General features: G+C 36.3%; 1 protein-coding gene across 1 annotated transcript in view; it reads left to right on the plus strand.

Moving 5' to 3' along the window:
• GFRAL (GDNF family receptor alpha like) overlaps nt 1–20,415 on the plus strand; it is a 56,120-nt gene that overhangs the window by 22,099 nt on the left and 13,606 nt on the right. Inside the window, exon 7 of the mRNA XM_038553347.1 lies at nt 29–279. Coding sequence (XP_038409275.1) covers nt 29–279 — 251 coding nt within the window. The remainder of the gene's footprint in view (nt 1–28; nt 280–20,415) is intronic.

The following is a 20,415-nucleotide window of genomic DNA, read 5'->3' on the forward strand; positions in this document are numbered from 1 at the left end:
ACTAATTCCATTTCTTGATTCTTTCTAGGAGGCGCTACAGAACATTTCAGTCAAAATGCTGGCAGCATATGATTAGAAAGTGCCATGAAGATGAGCTCTGCATCAGTACCTTAAGCCAGCAGGACCTCACTTGCTCGGGAAGTGATGACTGCAAAGCAGCTTACATTGGTACTTTTGGGACAGTCCTTCAAGTACAGTGCACCTGTAGGACCACTACACAAAATGAAGAATCTTTGTGCAAGATTTTCCAACATATGCTTCATGGAAGATCATGCTTTGGTGAGTTATATATATTCAGTAAATGATACACAGGTTTTTTTTTGTTTTTGTCTATGCAGCACAAAGTAGTAATCCAGCATAGAAAATTTAACAAAGAAAACCTTATGTTTGCTACTCTATTTTAAATATATTTTCTGATTACGTTTTATGTATTTGCTATTTTACTCATTCATATGCTAGTAGTGTATGCTTTTTAATGTCTATGATTGGTCACTTCTAGGTATCATTTACTGATTTCAATATCAACAGCATGAAAGGTTTATATCCTACCAGATAACTGAATATGTCAGTTGTCTATCGTGAATAACAAACAACCCTAAAATGTAGTGGCTTAAAATAACCATTTATTGGCTCATTCTGCACAATGGGCTTAGCTTAATTGGGTGGTTCTTCTGATGATCTTACTTGGGGGCCACTCAAGTAGCTACTGTCATTGAGTGACTCAGCTGAGGCCAGATGGTCCAAAATGGTGTTTAGCAAGCACTATTTGTTGGGATGCATGAGTTCCCTCCACATGTCCTCTCTAGTGGTTGACCCTGGTCTCTTACATGGTGACAGCAGAATTTCTAGTAGCTAAGCCCCAAAGTTCATGTACTTACCAATTGTCTATGTCTGTCACATTCGCTAATGTCTCTTTGGACAGAGAAAGTCCCATGGCAAGACCCAGAATCACTGTGAGAGGAAATTATACAAGGATGTATATATTTAAGGTTGGATCCATTGGGGAGATCATTAATTTAATAGTTTACCAGTATGGGTATCCCAACCTTTGTAAAACATATACTCTTGGATTTAGCTTTTCTAATCTTAGTCTTTAACATGTCTGCTGATTTCTCTGTAATGAAAGGATGGAAACACATTCCCTAAAGGTATACTTTACTCAATTTTAAGAATGAAAAAACAGATTTAGGAATTTAACTAATTTTTTAATTTATTTTTTATTGGTGTTCAATTTACCAACATACAGAATAACCCCAGTGCCCGGCACCCATTCACTCCCACCCCCCGCCCTCCTCCCCTTCTACGACCCCTAGTTCATTTCCCAGAGTTAGCAGTCTTTACGTTCTGTCTCCCTTTCTCATATTTCCCACACATTTCTTCTCCCTTCCCTTATATTCCCTTTCACTATTATTTATATTCCCCAAATGAATGAGAACATATAATGTTTGTCCTTCTCCGATTGACTTACTTCACTCAACATAATACCCTCCAGTTCCATCCACGTTGAAGCAAATGGTGGGTATTTGTCATTTCTAATGGCTGAGTAATATTCCATTGTATACATAAACCACATCTTCTTTATCCATTCATCTTTCGATGGACACCGAGGCTCCTTCCACAGTTTGGCTATTGTGGCCATTGCTGCTATAAACATCGGGGTGCAGGTGTCCCGGCGTTTCACTGCATCTGTATCTTTGGGGTAAATCCCCAGCAGTGCAATTGCTGGGTCATAGGGCAGGTCTATTTTTAACTCTTTGAGGAACCTCCACACAGTTTTCCAGAGTGGCTGCACCAGTTCACATTCACACCAACAGTGTAAGAGGGTTCCCTTTTCTCCGCATCCTCTCCAACATTTGTGGTTTCCTGCCTTGTTAATGTTCCCCATTCTCACTGGTGTGAGGTGGTATCTCATTGTGGTTTTGATTTGTATTTCCCTGATGGCAAGTGATGCAGAGCATTTTCTCATATGCATGTTGGCCATGTCTATATCTTCGTCTGTGAGATTTCTCTTCATGTCTTTTGCCCATTTCATGATTGGATTGTTTGTTTCTTTGGTGTTGAGTTTAATAAGTTCTTTATAGATCTTGGAAACTAGCCCTTTATCTGATATGTCATTTGCAAATATCTTCTCCCATTCTGTAGGTTGTCTTTTAGTTTTGTTCACTGTATCCTTTGCTGTGCAAAAGCTTCTTATCTTGATGAAGTCCCAATAGTTCATTTTTGCTTTTGTTTCTTTTGCCTTCCTGGATGTATCTTGCAAGAAGTTACTGTGGCCAAGTTCAAAAAGGGTGTTGCCTGTGTTCTTCTCTAGGATTTTGATGGAATCTTGTCTCACATTTAGATCCTTCATCCATTTTGAGTTTATCTTTGTGTATGGTGAAAGAGAGTGGTCTAGTTTCATTCTTCTGCATGTGGATGTCCAATTTTCCCAGCACCATTTATTGAAGAGACTGTCTTTCTTCCAATGGATAGTCTTTCCTCCTTTATCGAATATTAGTTGACCATAAAGTTGAGGGTCCACTTCTGGGTTCTCTATTCTGTTCCATTGATCTATGTGTCTGTTTTTGTGCAAAATACAACATCCATTTCTGATCAAAACTCTCCAGAGTGTAGGGATAGAGGGAACATTCCTCAACATCTTAAAAGCCATCTTCGAAAAGCCCACAGCAAATATCATTCTCAATGGGGAAGCACTGGGAGCCTTTCCCCTAAGATCAGGAACAAGACAGGGATGTCCACTCTCACCACTGCTATTCAACATAGTACTGGAAGTCCTAGCCTCAGCAATCAGACAACAAAAAGACATTAAAGGCATTCAAATTGGCAAAGAAGAAGTCAAACTCTCCCTCTTCGCTGATGACATGATACTCTACATAGAAAACCCAAAAGTCTCCACCCCAAGATTGCTAGAACTCCTACAGCAATTTGGTAGCGTGGCAGGATACAAAATCAATGTCCAGAAGTCAGTGGCATTTCTATACACTAACAATGAGACTGAAGAAAGAGAAATTAAGGAGTCAATCCCATTTACAATTGCACCCAAAAGCATAAGATACCTAGGAATAAACCTAACCAAAGAGGTAAGGGATCTATACCCTAAAAACTATAGAACACTTCTGAAAGAAATGGAGGAAGACACAAAGAGATGGAAAAATATTCCATGCTCATGGATTGGCAGAATTAATATTGTGAAAATGTCAATGTTACCCAGGGCAATTTACACGTTTAATGCAATCCCTATCAAAATACCATGGACTTTCTTCAGAGAGTTAGAACAAATTATTTTAAGATTTGTGTGGAATCAGAAAAGACCCCGAATAGCCAGGGGAATTTTAAAAAAGAAAACCATATCTGGAGGCATCACAATGCCAGATTTCAGGTTGTACTACAAAGCTGTGGAATTTAATTTATCCAGAGTATCGGAATGAGCAAGTAGTTGATAGGGATATGTGGATAAATCTTAGAAAAAAAAGATCTAAGGATGTGATCGCATACTAATTCAGGACTTGTCTGTCATCCATCTTCAGAGTTAGTTCTTAGAACCATCCATGTCTTAAAATGCCCCCATGCCTCTTGGCTCCTCATTGTAACCATGGAAACTGTAAATACCATTTCCAGGAGAAAATAACAGATGTTTACTGTTTCATTGCAAACCAGATCTTTATACTTAATTTTAAAGTGGACAGATATAGATATGTATATGTCTATACTATACCCATTTAACAATATATAGATACACACATTTTTAAATGTTTTACTTTTCTTAGATACATTAACTAATGTGATCAAAATTGTTATTTGTTGTGTATTAGGTAATAGATATACAACTCAGAGTGTATGGTTTTAATTCCAGCAGATGTCTCTGTGGAATTTCTATAATTTTTATAGTTAACACCATTTCAAATCAAATTTCATATTTCAATTGAAATCATGATAGAAAGTGGAAAATTGTAGAATTACATGTGTTGACTGATATTTTGTAAATAATCTTCCTCTCTGATTAATATTAGGTGGCTAATTCTATTAGAACTAAGGGTGCTTATAATGAATGGCTCATAGCATTACAGAAGGAAATACCAAATAAAATAATTTAAATCAACAGAAATACATACAGTTATATTACCATGGTAATTTATAAGTGGGTTTCTCCATAGTAAATGAAATCCAGGGGAAAAAAAATGTAGATAATAGTAAATGAAATAGTAAATGAAATCCAGGGGAAAAAAAATGTAGATCCTAAAAATGCCAGTCCTGGTAACCTAATTCTAATTCTGGGCCTGATTTTCTCCCATGTATTTTTAATCATAGTTACATTTTATTTGCATTGTGTTTAGTTGCTATAACGTGTATACTATATAATGTTTTGGAAAAATGAGAATTCAAAACCCTTTCACTTTCTTCACTCCCCTCGTCAGACTAAACTTTGTGAGATTTCCTTTTCAAACATTACCTACTAAAAGTAGGAGTTTCGGGTGATGGGTTTGTAGAATGAAAGGAATTTTTTTTTTTTTTTGAATGAAAGGAAATTTTGAGGCCTTCTGCCACAGTTCTTGAATTAATAGGAACAGTTTCAAACCAAAACAAGAACTAAGTCCTTAGGCCTGGCTAGTTCTAACAAACCCTTATCCCCTGCTCCATGTACTTGAGAAGAAGTGCAATGACAGTTCTGAATAAACCATTTGTCTAACTCTGTAACCTGACTTCTCACAGCACTGTGGCATGCTCATACATTATCAAAATGGTCATCATCAGTGCAGCTCATTTCCAAAGCTCTTGAACTTCTGCTGCCTGTGCTTGAAAGGAACAAAAGGGAGTAGGGCTGAGAAGGGAGTTATGGAAGATTTTCAGTTTGTCACCTTTGTTTGTCTTAGAAGCATTATTTTTCAAACTCATTTGACTCTACACCACAGAAAGCAATGCATGTTACATTAGCTTTTTTATGCACAGTATCTTCTATTAAAAAAATACATAGTATTATTCTATTCCACTAATTTTTTTCAATGCTGACTCCCACCCACTAAAATGACTTCACTATAGGCTAAAGGTTGGTCACTGAAGTTTGAAAAACTTTCTTGGAGCATAAATTCATCTGGAAAGAATCTGCACTGATACATTCAAGCCAGTCTTATAATAATTACAAATAATTATAAAGTAGCCAGCATTTATTGAATGTTTATTTTTGGTCACATTTTTTTCATCTAATCTTAACAATTTAATGAGCTAGATACTATTATCCTCCCCGTTTCATACATGAGGGAAAGGAAGCTAAGAGATGAAATGTCTTACTCAGTGTTCTACACACAGGGTGCACGTGGTAGACTCAGGATCCAAACCCCGCCTGGCTGACTGGGAGCTTGCTATGTTCTCCTGCCTGTGAAATGGTAAAGACAACAAGCTAGTGTCTGTTGAGCATGCCCCAAAGCCCTCTTGCAGAAACTTCTTAGTTCTGATATGAGAACCAAGCTTTGAAAACACGCCAAAGAGCCCACCTCTGTTCCTACATTCAGGACCAGATTTAGGCAAATGAGCATCCTGAACAAATTAGATATTTGACCACTACCTTTCTCTTAACTCCACATCTCTGGATCCATACAGACTTCCTTTTCTCTGATATCTTGCTGCACAGAGCAAATTTGTGGCAGTTAAAGCTGAGAGAGAGGTGGGAAAAAAGCAAAAGAGAGGACCTGGATAAGACAGAGTCCTACAAATGTGGAAAGAATTAAAGGAGCGAGCACTATTGTGTTTCCTTGTTATGTTGAAGGCTTCAGTCTGCAAGTGTGGGTGTACCTGGCTCTGACAGGAATGTTCTTTTTTGCCTTGTTCAAAATTGTCTTTTTTAATTTCAACTGTAGTCATCTTAAAGAGATTTGGACACATCACTATTCTGCCTCTAAAGACTCAGTTTTGTTTTGTTTTGTTTTTAAGAATGATTTTTTTAAAAATAAAAATAATACACGACTACCTTTCTCTGTTAAATCTGACAGGGAATGGACAGCATAGCAGTACAGATAAAATGCAAGGTTAAACAAAATGTAAAGAATACAAAAATAAAAAATAAATTCTTCCCCCAATCCCATTCTTTTGAGAAAGTCAAAGTTAAGAAAGTTGGTGCACATTCCTTTGAAACTTTTTTTTCCTTGTAATACATAACTCAAATACCTTGTATGCACCCAAATAGATGCCTGCCTCACACATACATACATATTTCTTTAATGGAATGAAACTCTACATACTGCCTTATAACTTAAAAAAATGGAGTGGGCCTATTTGTGAGTGCATACATATTTCTTTAAAGGCTGCAGAGTATCCCATGGTGTATGTGCACATGCCTGCATATGTTTATGCCATAATTGATTTGATTTATAACTAATCTATTAATGTGGACCTTCAGGTTGGATATCATTGTTTATTATTACAGGCATTACTGCAATAATTGTTATTGCACATTTTAGTTGGCATTTCAACAGAATACCTTTCAAACAGTGACCATAGGATTTTTATATTTTTAAATTTGGTAGAAACTGGGAAAAAAGCTTGTTCTGGTTACATTCTTAGAAAAAAATCTTAATGATTTAATTTGCATTTTTATTATAAGTGATGCTGAGCATTTGTTCAGTGGTTTGTTGGAAATATTCTATTTCTTTGACCTACTCATATCCTTTGCTGAAAACATCTGCCTTTTTTTAGTACTGGGAAGTGGAATTTTTGTTGTCTATATCAAAAGTTTATGTTGATATGTGAGAATTCACTAATCTGCATGCCTCTTACAATAATCCTGAGTTCATAGTCTCTTATGGCAAAGTGATGATCTGATATATTGTGGGCTTGGGCTCAGGTCTTGACTCTGCTATCTGGGTTATCTGGGTTATGTAAAGAAGGAAGATTTTTAATCATTTCCTGACTAGTCAACCATTCTTCAAGTGGATAATTTCCACTGCCATTTTAAAATACGTTTTTTAAGTGATTAATAGTTACCAAAGAAAAAGTATAATACAAAACCAAAAACAGACTCTTAAAATATAGAGAACAAACTGGTGGTTGCCAGAGAGGAGCTGAGTGGGTAAAATCAGTGAAGGGGACTAAAAGTACACTTATGGTGACGAGCATTGAATAACATATAGAATTGTGAATCATTACATTGTACACCTGAAAGTAACATAACACTATGTTAATTATACCTGAAAATATATAAATCTATAAATAAAATATATGAATAGAAATATATAAAAATAAAATTTGGGAAATATTTTTAAAAATACATGTATGAAAAATATATCTATCCTTCAGTTTAAGACATAAACATTACCATTATTTTAAATTAAAAAAAAAAGATTCTTAAAATTTATTTGAGAGCAAGAGAGCATGAGCAAGCTTCGGGAGGAGCAGCGGGAAGACAATAAGCAGACCTGTGCTGAGCACAGAGCCTGATGTGGGGTTTGGTCCCCAAATCTTGAGAACATGGCCTGATCTGAAATCAGGAGTTGGATGCTTAATTGAATGAGCCACCCAGATGTCCCTATTTTTTAAGTTTCTTGAAGTTCTACTTCATATCACATCCTTTCTCCCTGAACTCAGAGGTAACCAACTACACACCTATACACATATGCATGATGCATTACAAAAATACACATGTATGGTATTGTCTAGGACAGTGGTTCTTAATATTTACTGAAGATGAGAATCACCAAGAGATTAAAAATTCTGAGGTCCAGTAAACTAATAAAATTACATTATGTGAAAGCAGGAAATGGGTGTCAGTAGGGTTAATCTCATGGGCACGTGGTCAGTGTAGTCACATGGGGCCTGTGCTTAGGAGGATCCTGAGCTTGGTGCTTCATGTTCTGCATACATCATCTTGAAGTTTTTAATAATTGCATCATTGAATTTGGGTTTTGTAAACTCCAGTGGAGCCTATGCAAAGTGTTTGGAGCCTTAGCTCATATGTGTTCCTGCCTCCTGACACTTCCTTGGGACATGCAGGTTGTCAACTGCCTGCCCCACTCCTTTGTGCCCTGGGCACCAGGCACCACTCAGCACTCCTCCTCTCCCCACTTTTCACCTGTGACCAGACATTTGTCTTTATGTATTTTTAATAATATTGAGCCTTCTAATACATGTATGTAGATTTTCCTTGATGACTTTCAATAAGTTTTTATTTTCTCAGTAAAAATAATTTCTCAATAATAATTTTCTTCTGAGACTTTGGCTATAATATTTCTAGGTATTACTAAATATTACAATTGCTGCTGCAAATAACATCTTCCAAATCAAATCTATTATACTTTCAAACTGTGGTTGATAATATAAATTTAATTGATTTTCATATATGCATTTGTATGCAGCAACATTCTTAAACACAAGATTTAACAATTTTTGGAATTCTTTTGTGTTTGTAATGTAATGACATGCTCTTCAATTATTACAGTTTTGTTTCCTCTGTCTAATGCCTATACTTTTTTGTTTTCTCCATTCCACATCTAAGACTCACAGAAAAATGTTAAGTATAAATGGTGACAATTGAATACATTTATCCTATTCCTGACCTAAAGGAGCATTCTTTCACTATTTTAGCATGAAGCATAATGTTTGTCGTTATATCTGTAGATACTCTGTATCAGAATAAAGAAGTTCCCTCTCTTCCTTGACTGTAACTTCCTTTTTAAAAAAAGAACGCTGAATTTTAATAAATGCTTTTTCTACATTTGAAGCTTTCATTTAAAATGTGTGGAGCATTTTATGATCATATCCTTGTAAAAGAGCAATCTGTCATGATGCCAATTTTGTCATACTATCAGAAATAGAGGTACTCTTAATTTCTAAATACACTCAAGATCTCCATTTGTATGAAAAGGAAAGGAAAAAAAAAAAAACTTACTAATTAACATCCTACCTTCTCTCCTTCACAGCTAGATTCCTGAGAAGAGTAGCCTGTGTTCATTACTTCAATTTCTTCACCTCTTATGTATTGATCCAACTAGTCCAGCCTGGTCTCTGGATGTAGATCCCTTCACAAAAGATTTCCTACAAGGTACCAACTACATCCATGTCAGAGATTCCAGAAGTCCTTGTCTTGCTGGAATGTTAAGTCATTTTCAAGAATAGTTTAATCCCTTCTTGATATACATTTTATCTCTCTTGGTTCTTACCCCTCTGGTCACTCTGGATGCTTCTTCTATCTTTACCTTGTAGGCTTATCCAATGGACCAATTGACATTTGTGTTGCTTAAGGATTAGCTATAATCTCTCTACTAGAGTAACTCTTTAATTTTCTCCTAGGAGATGTCCTTGATGGTCACATCATTATCTCTTAAACTGGTTTACATTCTTGAGGGCAAACCTCTTTTCTAAGCTTCAGGTCCAATTATCTGCCAACCTACTTGATAGTTTCTTTTGGGTTTTAAGATTATTCTAGATCTTGGATGATGGGCAATCTAGATGTTGTGGTACCCTGTAGTAGACAGGTAACCTATGACTAAAAATATTAGTTATTCCCTGTAATCCCTCCAACACAAATACCACATACCACATACACCCTATATATGTGCATGTGTGTGTGTGTGTGTATATACAGTATATATATAAATATATACTATATATTTTAACAGGTATAGCATATATTATAACAGGGATAAATAATCTCAAGTGTTTCCATTCAAAATAAGGGAAAATGGGAGAATAATAGCACACAGTAATGAAATCCTGCTTAATAAGCATTGTGAAACCTCTCTTGCAGTGTGGATTTCCTTGGGTAATGGGAAGAACCACCTTGTCTGACTCCCATTTTGCCCTCTGGAAGGTTCTTCCTTACCCATCTTCCTCCATAGCCATACCTGAAGTAGATTTGGAGGAATGCCCTCCTTGGGAGAATACGGAGCTCGTATAGACTATATCCTATTCAGAGTTTGAGGCATTTAAAGTTGAGCAGTCACAGACTTTTTGCAAATGGATTGATGGATCCTTTGGCAATATAATCTCTTTAAAAATGTGTTAGGTTTCTAATCTTTTTTGCTTTTATTCAGTTACATGTGCCAGTATCCACAATAAAAAAAAAAAAAAAAAAGTGCTTTCTTGACTTGGTTCCCAAGTCTGCCTGATTTCCTTGATTCCTCACTCCCATGTCCCTCTCTCTCATGTAATGATTTAAGTTAATCTAAACAACAGACTAAAGTGAAAATGTAATACCTTTAATCTGATTTTTGCTGCATAGCTGAGCCAATTTGTTTAACTCAGAAATACTGTGTCTTTTATAACTGGAGATTGTTTTTCAATCTTATCTCTTACTATTTGGAATCTAGATGCAGTCAGCTTTCAATGTTGGGTAGTCTTCATTTTTAGCTGGTCTCTACTTGGAAACCAACCATTATCTACCTGGTCATATCTTCATTGTAAAACTCTGTACAGTGCAGTCAAGAGCAGTTAACCCACACTACATTCCGGTGCTTTCAAGTTGTCTTGCTCCTTTTGAGACCTTCCAAGGTCTTGGAGAAATGCATCAGTAGAACAGTTTTTGTGACAGAAGAAAGGGAAAAGCCTTGATTCTTTGGATCCTGTCTTCCACTTCTGAGGAGTGGTCCAATGAGCCTGATTCCCTGGAAATTGTGGATAGTATATCCATGAGTGTGGAGTGGAGCTCAATGAACATTAAATGCTGCAGTGACAGAAAATCACTGAAGAGGAAAAGAGGGACATGTATGGTACAAAGGCCAAGGTAAACATTGTCAGGTTGCATCTGCACAAAGACAGATGAGGTATTTGGGGAAGCGTTTTGATGGTAAGGAACAAAGACACATCCAAATGCATCATTGCCTCCTTTAGAGCAAAAGGATAATGGTATTATCAATCTGCCACCAACCTGCCAGACTGTGGGCACAGTATAGGTCTCTGCTGTTGCTAGGAGGTTTGGTATTCATCACTAGCAGGTCTTTGATGGATTTGCCTTAGGGAGAGACAATCCGTTCTGTGGGGCCCATGCATAATCACCATCTTTGTCACCATAGCTGTTCTCTTCATGGTCATTGCACAGGCCTTGCATGGCTGGAGAGGAGGCATGATTTGCCTCCACTGGGTAGATTATGAGTTTACCTGGTTGTTGAGGGCCTGGTCTGTAGTAGATACTGTGCAAGGGATTAACCCAAGATAAAAAGATTTGCCTTCTTGTGCCACGTCTGTGCCAATGTGTTTCCACATTCCTCTTGACCTCATTTGCCTAACTTTGTCTACAATCTTCCAAATTTGCTCTTTTCATCTCTCTGATCAAGCAATTTGATCTGCCTATCAGTCTTAACTTCTATCCACTTCTTTTTCTACGAAGTGAACAACCAGATGTGCTGCTCACATTTTGGCGAGTAGGTAAGCTTTCCCTTTAACATTATCCTTTAAGGCCACTTCTAAGTGGATCTTCTAAGTGTGGCAGCTACCCATTTACATTTAGCACTAATATATCATCCTCTCCTTTCTGGGAACCAATAACTTAATGGATCTTATAATATTCATAATACTTATTTGGAACTATATTTCAAACAGCAAATGGTCTTCCACTGTAGTGGCTATTACCTTGCTCTAGGGCATAAAGGGTCTGTGCTATCCTATTAGGGATTGCCAGAAAGTGTATTTATATAGAGGATGAATGAGATTAAGTAGATCAAGCACCTGTTACATAGCAAATATTCTATACATTTTAATTGTCTGGCCCTTAAAAACATTGTTTTTGGTCCCAGATTCAAGACTGAAGCACTGAGTGTCTTTTCCTGATGTTTGTTACAAAGACTATATACACTTTGTTAGGAATTTCTCTATTAATGTTTAACTAAAGCCACCTTGTTACCAATTCTATTACGAAAAATCTTTCCACTGTTAATGAAGACCCTGATGATCACAAAGGCAACCCCAAAGTATTGAGAAGATGGACATTAAACTGTTAGTTCTCAAACCTGTTCATTTTTAGAAACATATAGAGAATGTATTCAAAAATACATTTTTACTAACCTCAGTTATTCTAATTCAGTGGGCCTGGGGTGGAGCTCAGAAATCCGTATTAAAAATTTTAAAAATGATGCAGGTGGTTGTGATTTTCAACCAAGTTTGGGAACCACTGCTCTAAGCCACATGTGGGAAAAACCTGGTCACCGGCCATAGGTCCCAAAGCCTCTCTTCGCTCACACCTCTCAGAGAATGAGAAACGTCTGTGCTCAGAAAGGCAAGACTAATATCATGCAGCTTTCAAGGTGGTCTGCTTTACCCCAGTGCCTAAAAACACAGTTGGCATACATTAGCCACTCAATAAATAGCTAATGAATAAATGAATGAACACATAAATGAATGAATGAACCAGTGTCTGCTGTCAGCACTGTCTTCTGAAAACTGTTGTTTTTCTTTCCCTGATTAGAACTCTTCTAATAATACAGCTTCCTTATTAACAGCCACAGTCATTTATGTTTCCACTTAAGCTGGAATTTTCAATTCAAATATTTGACCAAAAGAATCAGGAATTAACAAGACCAAGCTGCTACCGCTCACTTGAACAAAAACATTTCAAGCCCCTTCCATTTTCCAACACTTTTTTCTCTTTTCAAAGAGGAAGTTCAGACCTATTTTCAAAAAGTCTGAGTAGTAGGAAACTATTTTACAGTTGATCCTGGGATGGTGTCAACACTGTAAATAAGCAACTGATCCTAACACAGTCTTGCTCTTAAATGTGTATAATTTTCTTAATTAACTCGGTGATATGATTAGCTCTATTAATAATAAAGATAAAAAATATCTCCCAAAGATTTGCAAAAGTATCTTTTATGAAATATTAATAAAGAAACTCTTGGTATGCTTGGGTGGCTCAGTGGTTGAACGTTTGCCTTCAGCTCAGGGCGTGATCCTGGAGTCCCAGGATCGAGTCCCACGTCGGGCTCCCTGCATGGAGCCTGCCTCTCCCTCTGCCTATGTCTCTGCCTCTCTCTCTCTCTCTCTCTCTCTGTGTCTCTCATTAATTCCTAAAAAAAAACCAAACTCCTAAAAAGGCATATAGCCTTTGAGATGCTTGAGAAAAGAGACCTTTTAATTAGTAACTTTTTAAATTTCCTTTTGTAGCCCTTCTTTCCACCCGTCTGCCTATTGAGGCCTCATCTTAGATATCAACATTCCTAGTAAGACCATTTAATTTATGTTTTATGTATTCAATGTATAGATTCTGTATTTGGCTGCATTTCCTCTTGCCTTACAATGTCTTTTTGCAGTGAAGGTCTCTAAAAATAACATTCTATTAGTGAACGTTTTTAATAGAAAGTCCATTAAACACACCATCTATGTATAGAGGTGCATAATATGTAGTTATATATATTTTTTCTAAATTAAATAAAATTTTACAATTATTTTTAACAAAGTCATTTAAAGATTGTGCAATATGAATTCATAATGGCTCAAACTCACTTTTATAAATTCTTAATTTTATTGTCATCTGATCACTGAGAGAGGAAGATTATAGACTATAAATAAAACAGTGCGTTAAGTGAATTGTGAAAGACATTTCCATTGCAAAAATATCCCTGACCCTTTCCCACTCTGTCTTTCTCATATATGGACACACACACACACACACACACACACAACATCTTCTCTTATAGCCAATTCGCATAGGTTAATATTCCAGGAGCTTTAGGTTAAGTTTTGGCTTTAAATAAATCACTTCATATAGCCAAAACCACTGACTTTTTTTTTTTTTTTTTTTTTGGTTTCTACACAACACTCTAATTCAAGTCCAGTTTCCTTCAAATTCAGTCCAGGTGCTAAAAAAGCCTCTTGGTTTTCCAAGGAACACTCAACAGAATTTCTCTTCTCTGTATTCATATTTATAGCACAGTCTCTAACTAGTCCAGTATTTTGTATTTTCTGGATTAAAGTGGCTCCATAGTGAATTTGTAGTCCATCAAATTCATAGACACTTATAAGTGTATATTTTTCCTCTTAGACATCAATGGTTATTCCTTTAGGATCTTGTTTTTCGTTATTTACAAACTCTTAATTTCTTTAGTGAACAGGGATGTGTGTTATAAGTTAGCAATGAAAAGAATAATAAAAATAAAAAAAAAACACAGTTCTTTAGAATGACTTAGTTACCACCCAATAAAAAAACTTAGAATCATGATAAGCTCTGTAACTTTTAGCTTTTATGCTATTTAATTTGCAGTCTTAGAATTCTGGATATATCTTTGGGTTTGGGGCCTCAGGGATAAATCACTGAATTTAACCTTTATTAGATTTCAAATCTAAAGCATAAAGAGGGCCTCTTCTACCTCATTCCTCCTCAGCCTCACTCTTGAATTTTAGTTAAAAACCATGATCAATGGCAATCCCTCTAATAATCAGATGATATGTTTGGAAATGTTAGTATACCCTATTAGAGAGCACAATCATAGAGAGGTAATATGGCATCAGCTTATCTGGGTTCAGACAATTTCTCCACCATTTATAAGATAGGTAACTGAACAAATTACTCTCCTTTTGCCTCAATTTCTTGTCAGTGAGGTAGAAAATATAATCAATTCTAACCTAGAATGTTGGTGCTGAGATTATATCAATTAATTTGTGTAATGAAATATCCAGAATATAGTGAAATTCAGGAAATATTAACTCATACAGATTTTGAGGGATTTAGAAAATGATTATGATGTTACATAGGTGGTGTGGGAGACAGAATTATTTCTAGATGATCTAAAGTATTATTTTTCTCAAGATAAGTGACATCCTATAAATATCTTTAGATAATTTTAGGGCAGATGATAAATTCAGACAATTGATCTCAGTATTAGAATCACATGGCTTCTAGTTAAAATGCAGATTCTGACTCAATAGGTTAGGGATGGGGCCCGAGATTTGCATTTCTCACAAGCTCCCAGGTAATGCTAATGCTGTTTGGTCTAGGGATCACACTTTGACTAGCATGACCTAAATCTCTTGAGAACCTTTAAAAAATTTTTTTTCTAGATAGATAGATAAAATTAGATTTTACTAGTATTTTACACACATGAATGTATGTGTGTGTGTAAAGTACTTTATGTATCTCAAATATAACAATGTGTGTGCTATTGAGAAATAGACCACCTTAATTGGCCAGATGCATTTTGTCAATGTAGTAATCTCTTTTTCATGGACACTATGTGTCTTAGTGTCAGGAGACAGTTTACGTAGATGTTCTTATAATCTTGAAGACTCTTCTTGAGATAGCTTAGAATGATGGTTTTCAGACTTTAGCTCCATGAGAATCACCTGATGGTTGGGTCTTCACCCCTAGAGTTTCTGATTCAGTAGGCCTGGGATGGTACTTGGGCATCCACATACCAACAAGTTCCCAGGTGTTTTTCATACTGCTTGTCCATGTACCACACTTTAAGAAACACTAGGTTAGTTGGCTCTTTCCTGAAATCAGCCAGAGTCTAGCAATATTTTCTTACTTGAATCATCACTATAAGCACCACTTCTGTTTCTATAGGAGGATTTGAACATTGGTTTCTGAAGTCCTGTGATACTGTGATTTATAATAAAAAATATATACTTTTCTATCTTATTCCTGGCATATTGCTCCTAAAACCCTTGGAATTTCCTGTGACAAGAAAGATAAAAGTGTCCTTTGTTAATTAGGTGACTCTTGGAAAGCTAATGGAAGGCTCGTTGCCAGGGGAACCAACCAAGTAAATGGGTAGAGGGTTGGAACTTTCAGTACCCACACTTAACTTAAAACTTCTGGAGAGGGGGAGGGGCTGGAGGTTGACACAATAGCCAATGAATTCATCAGTCATATCTATGTAATGAAGCCTCCATAAAAACCCAAAAGGACAGTGTTTGGAGAGCTTCCAGGTTGGTGAACACATGGAGATTCTGGAAGAGTGGTGTACCTAGAGAGAACATGGAAGCTCTGGATTTTTTCTCCATGCCTTCTTCTACACATCTCTTGCATCTGGCTCTTCCTAAGTTATATCCTTTTATAATAAACCAGTGATCCAGGAAGCAGAACAATTCTCTGAGTTCTGTGAGACACTCTAGCCAAGTATTGAACCAAAGAGGAAGTCCTAGGAACCTCTAATATATAGTCAGTTATACCAAAGTACAGGTAACGACCTGGATTTGCAGCTACCATCTGAAGTGGTGATAGAAGGGAGGGGTCTTATAGGACTGACACCTTAACTTGTAGAATCTGATACTGTCTTGGGTAGTGGTGTCAGAATTGAGTTGAACTAAAGGACACCCAACTGATGTCTTGAGAATTGATTGTTGATGTGGGGAACCTCTCCCCTGCCACATTAGATTTGTTCTAAGAACACCAAAAAAGATACCATCCCTGGAATCATGATTCTTAAATGTTTCAATTTGCTTACCAAGTCAGTAAAGCAGAAGATCTCATCACCTTCAATTTATCCCCACACAATAAGACATCCCCAGAGTCAACAGCAAGAGAGGCACTGGTTTTGATTAAAGAATAATGAAATTATGTCTGTTTTTTTTTTATTAAGCATAAATAAATTATTACTATATCCCAGAAGTAGTGCCAAGACTGTCATGTTATAAACATGAAAAAGTAAACATGGATCACCAGAAGAATGTTCATTGGCCCCAAAATTTCACTGTCCACATGATAACCACTGATCTGATGGATAAAAGTCATGAGTCAAAAAAAACCAGAACAGTGTCAGCAGTTGAGTTTTAGCATTTAATACATGATATTTAGAAAATAGGGGTTCACACTGAGTGAAATTAGTCTTGGAGGCAAAGAGCAGCCAAAGGGTGGTGGTGAGGGGAACTCATTAGATAAGGTTACTTGTTTGAACCCTGAATATGAAACCTTAATATATTGGAGTAAGTCGTATTCCCATATTGACTCTTACAATTCTAAAGGACCTTTGAATGAATGAATGAATGAATAATAAATAAATAAAACTTTGTCTTGATAGTTGGAATCCGCATCAGAACTCCACACATGGAATAATCTCAAGATCTATCAGTTCACCCTAGATTTGCCTTAACCTCTCAAGTACAGCAGTGAGTAAGTTAGACTTACTAACTTATCAGGTTAGACTACATGGAATGCTCTGACCTCTTTCATGGTACTTGGAGCTATTCTGGAAGGCTCCAGTCTTTGGAATAGAGAGGTAGAATCTAGAGATCAGCTTCTCCCATGCCTTTAGCTTCATAGTTGAAATCACTTATAATGGAAAGCAATAACTATTAGGTGTTAGTGCTCTTAGAGCGAATTATCACCTGCCTCAAAGAGACTGCAGAAAGAGTGAATAACTAATGGCTAGGAGCAGATCTTTAAAATATTGTGTTAATATTCATAATATTAGGATCTGGACAAACTCCTGAAAAGAGTCCTACAATTTGACAAACTGCAATGAACATTTTAATGGATCTGCTTGCAAATTCATCTCAACATTGTAAAATGATAACACAGAGGAAACTGAAACTATAATAGATATAATATCCTTAAAATCGAGGTTTAATAAATAAAGATATTGTTTCCCAGTTTAAAGCTGTACCCTGGCTATGAACACTGGCTTACTTGGCTTTTGCTTACTCAAGGTCCTGCAACCTAAACTGAGTATTTACTAAGTGTGAGACACTATTCTACTCATTTTATATGTCTTGATTAAATTTCACAAGAAATATATGAAGTAGAGGCTCTTTCTTTTACCCTAGAAGAAACTGGGTCACATAGAAATTAGTAACTTCTCCAAGGTCACATGGAAGGCAATAGATGCAGAATTTAACAAGGAAATTTTGGGCACCAGAAACTGATATTAAAAACCATAATATATCTTCCTTTCACCTAATAATGGGAAATTTAGAATTGTCAATTGATGTTACATCTCCCAGGGAATATACCTATATAACAAAAGGATTTAAAAAATAAATAAATAAATAAAATTAAAAATAAATGAATAAAATAAAAAAACACAGGAGGATTTTCAGAAAAAAAAATGTGTTTGATGGGAGGCAGTATATTGTAAAATAAAGAACAAGAATAGAAAACAAGTTTGAGCCACTACACATTGAGGAAGTCAGTTATCCTCTCCTTAGACCTCCCAGATTTCTTGCATATTAAATTTTGGTAATATTTTAACAGAAATAGATTACATCTGATATTAGATGTGCTTAATATTCTTGGACTAGATGACTGAAGATATTTTGAGGCCAGTACATTTTAAGCAAACCTCCATACTGCCTGTGTATAACGACATATCTGAAGTGATTTATGTTTCTTATTCCCAAAAGACTGCCAAGAACCTTTTCTTCCTATGGTTATACTAAAATTTTAAGAAAGTGTGTATCATTTCCCTTTTTTTTTGTCCTTGAAAAATACTCCTTCTATTCAAGATCTAAATTGAGATTTGTAATAAAAATGGTTTTCTCTAGTGTTGGATTACTTTTTATTGTTTTGTTGCCCAAGTTCTAAATAACTTCATAATAACATATTACAAACTCTCTCCATAGTCATAATAGGACATGTGCCTTTGCTCCTATTTATATGTTTAAATCTATACAATTTCATTATTTTAGCAAGGAAAATGGTAATTTTCACTTTGGGCACATTCAGATTATGGTTTGGGACTTTGCTGTGTACAAATCCAATAAGGCAGCCGTTATTTGGCACTTTTACTAGACTCTAGTGGGTGGGGCGGGGGGGGGGCTTTGGTTTTGGTAAGTATATGTGTATAGAGAATCATTTGCTATTTTAATTGAGGTAATTTAAAATTAGATTGCAGAAAGAGACCAAGCTTCCTCTCATTTATCTTAAGATTTGACAATGAAAGTCATCATATCTAGTTGTACCTTCCACCTTCATCCTGATTGAATTTTAGCTAAAATTTCAATCAGGTACTCTAAGGAATAATCTGGAAGGTTTCTCTTAGGACCTTTCAAAATTCAAAACTCTCTCAAGGGAAGAGACATGGAGGGGATAGCCCCTAAAGATGTAGCCCACTCCAGTGGAGACAAACACTGGCTTTAGTTTCACCGCTAGGTTTACTTGCATGCAAAAGTTCCCAATAAAATCCAGCTGGTTTAAATTTTGTCTGCAGACCTGAAACCCAGCAAATTTGGCTTGGCTTCCTATTTTGCAGAAAATGTTTCACACGGCTGTAATCTGGAAATACTGAAGTGTATGAACCCTCAACAGAAACAACAGGAGAACAGCTGTCTCCTACCTTCACTTTCTCCCACCTCTACTCTTAAAGCCTTGGGTGTTTTTAACAGAGGGGAAAAAGTCTGCCTCTGAGCATAAAAGATGGTATGAATCATCCATGACTACCTTTGTTGTTTGCTCTAAGCCAAAAAGGAAAGATTAAAGAGTTGCCATTGATGAGTGAGACAACTCAACTTTTGGCATCACTAGAGAAGGAAGGAGCATGTAAGATCATGGAGGGAAATAAAACAACAAAACAATACTGTTACAATTTGAACAATAACAGGCTTCAGTACGTGAAAGCATAGTGTTATCTTTTCCATTTTCCACTCTTGTGCTTTCATTGGCTTCATACAATCCCCTTGTTGCCTATAATTGGGGATGGAGTTAGTGCCAAGGCTGCATAAAATAAGCAATCTTTCCTTTATACTTTCTGTGCATCATGATTGTGTATGTGAAGTCATAAAAATAATTTATTATGAGCATGTGTATTCCTGGCCTAAAGAGCCAAGTATTCTTGTGACAACAGTATAATAGCATCACATGTATTCCCATAAAACACCATATGTGGGCACTTAATAGTTATTGCCCTGGCACCTATATACTGGGATATCATCTTAAAGGGAGACCCCTTAGAATAAAGAACACTTGGTACTTAGACAAATAAAATCCTGTAGATGAGATAGGTGAACAAGGAGTAGAGATTTACTAAGAATTCATTGATAATGACAATTGTTTGTCTTCCATTAGTATATCAGATTGTCTCAAACCACTTTCTAGAGTTTTTTCATAGGTTCAGGAAAACCTTTTACAGATTGTAAACATCAGCAAATATTCTTCAGTCTCAAATTTGCAAGAATGCTCTAATATCATATAGAAATCTAGTAAGCCATAAGAATAGGTACAACATAATTTTTCTTCTCACTCATTACTCTTTGGAAAGCATTTATTTTGGGCTTGTGGTACAAATCACAGTAAACAAATTGGTTTCAAACTAGATAAAACTGCACAAAATGAATGAGAGCTGCTTTGCGGCCCTTGTGAGTGCTTGATGATGTTATGAAAGTGTGTCTCTGTGCCAGAAACTGTTGCCCATTGTCCCTTTCCTTTCTGCTGGCTTCCAGCTTAGGGTGGAATGGCTTCCTTTGGTTGCCAATACGGCTGGAGAGTGGCTTTCTCAGGTCTGATATGCTTTGAGAGTGCCAGAACTCTGGGACTGGTGTTTAACTCTTGCATTAGCACCTGGGTCA

The sequence above is a fragment of the Canis lupus genome, chromosome 12 (genome assembly GCF_011100685.1).
Source record: "Canis lupus familiaris isolate Mischka breed German Shepherd chromosome 12, alternate assembly UU_Cfam_GSD_1.0, whole genome shotgun sequence".
Taxonomy (NCBI): Eukaryota; Metazoa; Chordata; class Mammalia; order Carnivora; family Canidae; genus Canis; species Canis lupus.